The sequence below is a fragment of the Nansenia antarctica genome (genome assembly GCF_963989245.1).
Source record: "Nansenia antarctica genome assembly, chromosome: 16".
In the NCBI taxonomy this organism is placed as follows: Eukaryota; Metazoa; Chordata; class Actinopteri; order Argentiniformes; family Microstomatidae; genus Nansenia; species Nansenia antarctica.
Window position 1 is genome coordinate 7,176,563 of NC_137686.1, and position 9,397 is coordinate 7,185,959.

At 50.7% G+C, this 9,397-nt stretch overlaps 1 protein-coding gene across 1 annotated transcript in view; it reads left to right on the forward strand.

The window, feature by feature from the left end:
- Positions 1-3,455: 3,455 nt before the first annotated feature.
- LOC308171716 (receptor-type tyrosine-protein phosphatase S-like) overlaps positions 3,456-9,397 on the forward strand; it is a gene marked incomplete at both ends in the record, with an annotated part of 66,166 nt that continues 60,224 nt past the window's right edge. Inside the window, 2 exon segments of the mRNA XM_080546588.1 lie at positions 3,456-3,653; positions 4,849-4,990. Coding sequence (XP_080402714.1) covers positions 3,456-3,653; positions 4,849-4,990 — 340 coding nt within the window.

Genomic DNA, 9,397 nt, shown 5'->3' on the forward strand with positions numbered 1-9,397 from the left:
CAGGAATGCCTGAGTCTGAGTTGTTTTCAAAGGCGGTGAATCTGAAGTAGTAGACTCCTCTCACTGGTGCTCTGAAGGCTCCTGTGATTGGGCTGTAGGCTTGGCCGATGTTGGTGATGACATTTTTGTAGACCACAGGGGTATCACCAGAGACAGGTCCTATTGGAGCACCTAACCCAGCAGAGAACGCCACCTTTGGTCTCTCTTCATTCACTCTCTTCAGCTCCTCCACCTGACCCTCGCTGGCTGACACTCTGGCCACCAAAATTACGTTCTCTGTCTTCACCTCCTCTACTTGACCCTCGCTGGCTGTCACTCTGGACACCAATGCTGCATTCTCTGTCTCCAGGTCCTCAACCTTGTTCTTGTGGACCTGCACTTCAGCCTTAGTGACACTCAGCTCTACTATCAGATCCACCATCTCTCCTCTCAATTCAGTCACCTGACCCTCGCTGGCTTTGACTCTCCATCACTGACAGCTCTGCTGCTTGAGCTGCATTCTCTCTCTTCAGGTCGTCCACCTGGCTCTCACTGGTGGTCACTCTGGTCTCCATGTTCTTCAACTGCACTCTCTGTTCCACCGCCATGTCTCTCAGGTCTTTCAGCTCATCCCAGATATCAGCTATCATCAGCTCATCTCCATCTACCCCATGACCCAGTTGAGGGATGTCATTCTCTCTGACCCCCCCACCCTCTCCCTGAGCCCCTGACCCAGACAGACAGAACAGCAACACTAGTAGAGCTACAGCACCCCTCATTCTGAAACCACGTCTCTTCAGAACTAATGTAGCCTACTAGGCTGAGACCCCTTCTTTATATTCACCCTGGTCCTGGTGAACCAATACATGGGAACTTTAACAGGTGTCCTCAAGGGAACATTGCAGCACACAGCCAATGACCATGCTTGAGGTGTCAGAGCAGAAAGATTATGCGTCCTTCAAACTTGGGGTTGTTTAAGGCCATGGGAGCATGACAGCTGTTACTCAGACGTGGCGCTGTTAACAGGTAGACTCAGAGGTATGACATCACCACAAAGTAGGGGGGCAACTCTTTAACTCTGTGCTTTTTTTCAGTCCCACTCATATTTTTCATTTTTATTGACAGATCCAGTAGAGATTTAGACAGGAAGGATGGGTGAGAGAGAGAGGAGGGATGACATTCAGGATATGTCCCCGGCCGGAATCGAACCGGGGACCCTGCGGTTACATGGTCAACGCTTAACCCGCTACGCCACCTAAGCGCCCCTTAACTCTGTACTTTGATGATAGCTGTTACAATCACCTGGACACCCACCCCTCTCTCTCTCTTTGTTATCTCTCTCTCTCTCCCCTTCCTTTCTCTCTCTGCCATCCCTCTCTCTTTCTCCACCCCCTCTCTCTCCATTTTCACTGCTCTCAGACTCAGATTTCCATCCGCCATTAAACATATGTATATATTTTATTTTATTTTATTTTATTTCTCTTTTATTTATTTATATAGCCTACCTGGAAAAGGATGGATGGTATGGTGCCTTCAAAACTGGCCTAATGAAGGCACCTTAGCAGGCAGCATTTTAAGGCACCTTCTGAATGCGACATGACTAAAAATGCAGATTATGACTAGAATCTTAACGTCAGTCCCCTGCCTACAGTATAGCTAGTACTGCAGTGACCTAACCCTAACCCTGCCTACAGTATAGCTAGTACTGCATTCTTTGGGGGGCCCACCACCACTTCTTGTTTTCAATGAAAAAAAAAAAGAAGCATTGTGAAAACTCTTTGTTTTGTTCATTTTTGTTTGTTTTTTGTTGCTTGGTTTAAGATTAACAGATTAACATACCTTACATTAAAACTCCTCTCACAACTCGTAATTTAGTTTTAATATCCACAGTAAACCTAACATGTGTACCATCTAATTCCATCCCTCTTGTGATATCATTTTTTCCCATCTAGCCGAGACAACGTTTCTTGTTTATCTCTCCAACAAAACAAACTGACAGTGCTGCCGTGGGCGGTGTAATTCTAATGAGACCCCACTGTGACGTAGGAAAGAGAGGCAAATCTGAATGACTTGTTGAATCGCATGTTCTTCTGGAATAGGTAGCCTAGCCAAATAGATTAGATTAGATTAGATTTATTGTCTCTAGGGGGAAACTCATTTTCACACCACTGTACAGTATACATATATACATACAACACCATATAACTCAGACAACAACAGACAGTACTACACATGACAGATACACAAGTACACACACTCAGCGCGATCTATTATTTAAATAGGAGCCAACGGACCCACAGGTGGATCCGAAGTGATATAAAGAGTTTACCTCGATCAATTCTCTTCATCGATATCACATTTGTTTCACAACTTTGCATGCTATACGATGCCACCATTTTTTTTCCGAGACGGTAAACACGGCCTAAGTCACATCCAGTTTTCTCCAACTGGAGAATGTGTCATGTCCGGTTTCAACGCCGAATTTCCATACCATTGGTCGGCCAACCCAAAAAAATCCCCCCCCAAAAAAGAAATCTGATACATGAGAAAGGTCAAAGGTCAAAGATGGTGCCAAAATATCTCCAAATGGCCTAAACATATAGGTGTCCACCTAAACATACCTGTACTAAAACAGGTACAAAGTTGCATTTGCTCACATTACTAGCATCGACTTTGGCACAAGTACTAATAAGACCCTGGAGTACTGATTCCTAGATGATTTGGGCTTCGTCATCAGGTTTCCAAGGTGATATTCACTGTAAAAGCTGTTGTTTTTTTAGGCAGAGACTGAATTTGAGATGTTTTATAATGTTCTAGCTCTATTTACTCTGACACAGTAACATAGATTTTGATTCTGACACTTCTACAGCCACCCCACAGGTGTTGTTGTTGATAACAAGATCATTATGAAGGCCCTTGTGATTGTGGAGATATTCTATATTCACTGTGGGCATGTCATTTCGAGCAGAAAACCAGAAAAATGAGGTGGATAAGATCTGGTTAAGGCAACAATGGCTGCGGGGATCAGGCTTTTGCCGAAGCAAGCCCTTTTGCACCTTAGCATTCTGTACCTACGCCCGGATGGCAGTGGGGCGAGGTACATATTGAGTGGGTGGGTGATGTCCTGTTCTATTGTGGTTGTGATGCGTGAGATGGCCCTGTTGTTTAGTGCTGTGAGGTTGGGTGTGGGGAGTCCAATTCTCCTGGCAGCAGTGTTGGTGATGCGTGTGAGTTTGGCCCGGTTGATGACTGAGCTTGTTGATCGGCAATAGGGAACTTATTTAACAGTTTGTGGTACAGTTAGTAGGCCCATCAGAGACCCAAATGTATGTGCACCAGCAGTGGAAAAAGTCAGCTTTTCCTAATATATGACCTTTAATTCTCCTGTCTCTCTGTCTCTCTCTCTGTCTCTCTCTCTCTCTCTCTCTCTGTCTCTCTCTCTCTCTCTCTCTCTCTCTCTCTCTCTCTCTCTCTCTCTCTCTCTCTCTCTCTCTCTGTCTCTCTCTCTCTCTCTCTTTCTCTCTCCAGCCGCCCCCAGGTTCACCAAGACCCCCGGGGACCAGATCGGGGTGTCCGGGGGCGTGGCGTCGTTCGTGTGTCAGGCGTCTGGCGACCCCAAGCCCACCGTCAACTGGAACAAGAAGGGGAAGAAGGTCAACTCCCAGCGCATCGAGGTGAGGCCTTGACCCCTGACCCCTGGCCTTGTCCTCTGGGGCCAGTTGCATAAACATAGATTAAGACTGCTCTAAGCCTTAGTCTAGTCTTATATTCTCAGGTTAGACCAGTCTAATTAAGGCTGCCTGTTGCATAAAAAATAAGAATGACTTATTTTGAGGTTAGAAAGCTGGCTAAGCTTGATTTAAGAGCTGTGTTGCTATGGGAACGAGTCAGGGCTAGTAGCTAGCTAACAACTCCAGCCTGGTAAACTACTTCACTGGTTAAAACTGCTAAGCAGTATATTTTTCTCCACGTTATATTCCTCCAATATACGTACGTTTTCAGCAGAAGAAAAGGGAGTTGATCTCTCAGATCTTCCGCCACTAGGTGTAGCTAGGTGGAGCTGTTACGGCCTTCTTCTTTTTTTTTGTCAAGTGTCTTATTTTACCTAGAATGCATTGTGTGACAGGCTATCTTAGTTACTCAGTCTTACTTGAGTCACTCACAGGTGAGCTTTATGCAACAGGAACATTTTAGAGTCTATAGCAAAACTGACTTAAAGTGAGATCTAAGTCTAAGGGCCAGTTTCACAGACAAGGCTTAAGCCTAATCCTGGACTAAAAAGCATCTTCAATGGAGATTTTACATTGAAAGTGTGATTTACTCCAGGACTAGGCTTAAGCCTTGTCTGTGAAACCGGCCCTAAGACTGCATGTATCTTTATGCAACCGGCCCCGGGCGGCCTTGACCCCTGGCCTTGACCCTTGGCCTAGCCCTGTCGCCAAAGAGCTTAGCGGACAGTCCCAACGGAGAGTCCGTCGCTGCCATACTGTACAGGCAGTGGCCTGAGACTGTGTGTTTGTGTCTAGCCGTGTCCAGATCCTTGTCGTTGTGTTTTTAGAGACACGTTGCTCCTCTGTGGATCGGTGGGTAGAGCGTGTATGCAAATGTATGCAAATGTGTGCACTCACTACAGCGTAAGTCGCTTTGGATAAAAGCGTCAGCTAAATGGCCTCTATATATATATATATACAGTACCAGTCAAAAGTTTGGACACACTATTCAATTAAATAGGGAAGTGTGTCTAAACTTTTGACCGGTACTGTATATTATATTACAGTGTTTCGATTGTCGAATCCATATACTGATCTGACCGGCTTTTCTTTTTTGGACTTCTTCCTGGTTCCCCCCCCCGGCTGATCCTCCAATCAGACGATAGAGTTTGACGAGGGGGCGGGGGCGGTGCTGAGGATCCAGCCACTCAGAGCGCCGCGGGACGAGAACGTCTACGAGTGTGTCGCCCGCAACACCGAGGGAGAGGTGGCCGTCACCGCCAAGCTGGCCATCATCAGAGGTGAGTGAGTGAGTGTGTGTGTGTGTGTGTGTGTGTGTGTGTGTGTGTCTGTCTGTGTGTGTGTGTGTGTGTGTGACAGGACAGCCAATGACCATGCTTGACGTGTCAGACCAGAAAGATTATTTCAAACTTTCGTCCTTCAAACTTGGGGTTGTTTGAGGCCATGGGAGCATGACAGCTGTTCCTCAGACGTGGCGCTGTTTAAAGGTAGACTCAGAGGTATGAGTAGGGGGGTGACTCTGGACATTTGACGAGATGATAGCTGCTCCAATCACCTGGACAGCAAGTGTGTTGTTTACTTCTTTAAGCTCCTCCTCCTTTTCCTCTTGATATCCCTCCTGTCCAGTTGTGTAAGCATATTCACACCTGGGCGCACGTGCACACGCACACGCACACGCACACACTCTCTCTCACACACACACACACACACACTCTCACACGCATACTCACACACACACACACACACACACATAAGCGCACACACTCTTACACACACACACTCACACACGCATACACACACACACACACACACACACACACACACATAAGCACACACACCCTCACACACTCACACACTCTCACACACACACACTCACACACTCACACACACACACACACACACACACACACAGGCCCTGTATTTTTCCACCTGTTCCCTTCAGTGTGACCGACTGCTGCGAGGCCCACGCCCTACCTCTAGACCAGGACAGTCTGTTCTTCCTGAGCTGTGTCTGAGCTAGCCGGGAGCTAGCATTTTTGGCTGTGGTAAAAAAAAAAAAAGCCCCAGTTAGCATCCTAGCTAACCAGTGATTTTAGGCCCTTTCCAGCCCCCCCTCTCTTTCATCATCGCCGCTCGGCCGGCTGTCCACACTCCTCCTCGGGAGGGGTGTGAGAATCTAACGCGGCCAGTCGCCCCGCGCTGCCAAGCTAACCTAATGTCGTTCCCTAGATGCTACGCTAATCTAATGTAGCCTACTTCTTTTTCGCCTCCACGCTAAGAGCCAGAGTTGTTGCTGTGCGTTTTTTGGCCGCCAGCCCCACCCCGCGCGCCGAGGACGACTGGCCCTCGGCCCGACACAGGAGCGAGGGATGGAGGGGTGGAGGGGTGGAGGGACGGAGGGGAAAAAAACGTCATGGTTACTTCTACATGGGAAAGTAACGGATTAAGCCGTGGCTTGGCTCGGGACCCATTTCTGCAAGGGCGGGGGGTGTGGAAAAGGAGAGGGAGGGAGGGATGGAGGGAGGGAGGAGTGGGGGTAGGAAGGAGGAGTGGGGGTAGGAGGGAGGTAGGAGGGAGGAGTGGGGGTAGGAGGGAGGGAGGAGTGGGGGTAGGAGGGAGGCGAATTGGGTTGGGAGGATGGGGAAGGATGAGCGTTGGCTGCAGGGAGGAGGGGGGATGACAGTACACAGCAGGTGTGGTGGGGGGGGGGAGATCGAAAGAGACAGAGCGGGGATGGAAAAAGGAGGTAGAGAAAGAGGAGGAGGAGGAGGTAGAGGATGGAGTTTGGCAGGGCTGCGTGTTGAGCAGAAGGCTGGTAGCCTGGGGAATAGCCTCCTGTCCATCTGTTTAGAGTCATCACCGCACACCGTCACAATCCTCCCCCCCGCCCCCCTCCCCCCCGCTCTCTCTACAGGACATTACCACTAAACTCTAACCCCTCAGGTGTGTGTGTGTGTGTGTGTGTGTGTGTGTGCGTGCGTGTGTGCGTGTGTGTGTGTACAGCGTATCCTCAATATAACTGCCCCCCCCTCCTTCAGCTTCTCACCGGTTTCAGCCATCTCGTCCTCTTGCGCTATAACACGCCTATAACACTCAGATTGGGGGGTTATAAAGCTTATAAAGCCAAGGGTTCCACACCACCCCTCCCTCCCTCCCTCCCTCTACGGCGTCTACTCTTGCGGTCGGCTACAACCAGGGGGGCGCGGCCGGTCGTCCGGGTGCCCTCAGCGTAATTGGCGTAGTAGAAAAAACGTATTGTTTACTGTTATGATTAGGATGATAATCATAAACACACATTATGATGATCATCATAATCATAAGTGCCTCAGGGCAGTCGGGTACCGTCCCGCCCCCCCTCTCTCCAGGTACGTGCACGTGATGCGCGTGCACATAACGGCGGGCCCCGGCGACAGGAGATGAGCTTTTCCTGCTCAGTCTGATGGCGATTGGTAGCTTTAGCGTTAGCGTTAACCTAGCCTCGACAGGTGGAGCTGTGGTACTTTCGAGCTGTGGAGGTGGGTGGAGGCTGGTGGGGGTAGGCCGCGGGGCTCGTTGACATGAGGGAGGGAGGGAGGGAGGGAGGGAGGGAGAGAGAGAGAGGGAGCGGCTGGTGGAGGTAGGCACCGCGGCTCGTCAGAGCGAGATACAGAGATAGGTGAGCGAGTGAGCGAACGGAACACCAAGTGAGCAGAAGAGAGAGGGAGGGAGGGAGGGAGGGAGGGAGGGAGTCTCTAAATGAATCATCTCCTCATGCCACCTCTGGTACGGGGCAGGCTGGCGGAGGTAGGGACAGGAGGACAGGAGGCTCACGTGTTGGGTTGAGACTGCTCCTAGATCAGTTCCGGGCTTCACAGCGAGCCTGTCCTGCGATTGGCTGGCTACCTCCTACCCAGCCTGCCCTGTATTTGAGGTGGCATGTGAGGAGATGTTTCATTTAGACACACCCCTCCCTCCCTCCCTCACTCACCGCCTTTCTCTCTCTCTCTTTCCTGCTCACTCTTTTGTTCTCTCTCTCTTTTGCGCTCCCCGTCGCTGTCTCTCTTCATCCCTCTCTCTCTGCGTCTCTCTCTCTTTCCTGCGTTCTTTCATCCGTTCGGTTTCCCTCTCCATCTCTGCCTTTTTCTTTCTCTCTCTGTTTCCCTCCACACTTTCCTCTGCCCTCCCTCTTCCTCTCTTCCTTTCTTTCTCTCTCTCTCTCGTTCTCCTGCATCCCTCGCTACCTACCACTCCACCGATGTATCTACCTAGCAACAGTTTCGCCCCCCTCTCGTTCCCTCTCTCTCTCTCTTTTTTTTTCTTTCTTTCTTTCTCACATTCTTTGTTTCTTTCTTTGTTTCTTTTTTTCTTTCTCTCTCTCTCCCTCTCTCTCTCTCTCTCTCCCTCTCTCTCTCTCTCTCTTTATCTCCCTCCCCCTCTCTCTCTCTCTCTCTCTCTCTCTCTCTCTCTCTCTTTATCACCCTCTCTCTCTCTCTCTCTCTTTATCTCCCTCTCTCTCCCTCTCTCTCTCCCTCTCTCTCTCTGGACACTGCGGTGGTTGTGTGGTTTGCCTAGGGGGAATGTGAATATCTGCAGTTGTGCGTGTTTTAAACCTCTGGTGGGCGAGAGATTCTCATCACTGCAGTAATGTGTGTGTGAGTGTGTGTGCTTGTGTGTGCTTGTGCTTGTGTACTTGTGTGCGCTTGTGTGTGCGTGTGCTTGTGTGTTTGTGTGTGTGTGTGTGTGTGTGTATGTGTGTGTGTGTGTATGTGTGTGTGTGTGTGTATGTATGTGTGTGTATGTGTGTGTGTGTGTGTGTATGTGTGTGTGTGTGTGTGTGTGTGTTAATCCTGAATGTACCGACACTTCCCAGTGCCCCAATTTTCCGAGACAGGGAGTGGGGGGGTGATGGAGGGGGTGGGGGGGGGAGTGACAGAGAGGGGGGGGGGGGTGATGGAGACGAGGGAGGGAGTGACAGGGAGGGGGAGACAGGGAGGGAGTGACGGGGAGGGGGTGACAGGGACAGGGGGAGACAGCGAGGGGGGAGGGGGGGGGGGGCGTTGATGGAGACGAAAGACAGAGAGGGGGAGGGACGTTCTGCCACCAAGACAAATATCCTCCCCCTCAACCTGGTCTCAGTAACTCCCCCAGCTGTCTGTCTGTCTGCCTGTCTGTCTGTCTGCCTGTCTGTCTGTCTGTCTGTTCCTGCCTGCCTCCCTGCCTCCCTCCCTCCCTGCCTGCCTCCCTGCCTCCCTCCCTGCCTCTCTCCCTCCCTGCCTCCCTCCCTCCCTCCCTGCCTCCCTCCCTGCCTCCCGCCCTCCCTCCCTCCCTGCCTCCCTGCCTCCCTCCCTGCCTCCCTCCCTGCCTCTCTCCCTCCCTGCCTCCCTCCCTCCCTCCCTGCCTCCCTCCCTGCCTCCCTCCCTCCCTCCCTGCCTCCCTGCCTCCCTCCCTGCCTCCCTCCCTCCCTGCCTCCCTCCCTCCCTGCCTCCCTCCCTCCCTCCCTGCCTCCCTCCCTCCCTGCCTCCCTCCCTCCCTCCCTGCCTCCCTCCCTCCGTCCCTGAGGGGTTTATGGCTCCTCTGTGACAGAGCGACAGTACATGGATGTGGATATACTGTTCACACTATGAGCCCAAACATGATGAGCATAATAATAATAATAATAATAATAATAATAATAATAATAATAATAATAATAATAATAATAATAGTAA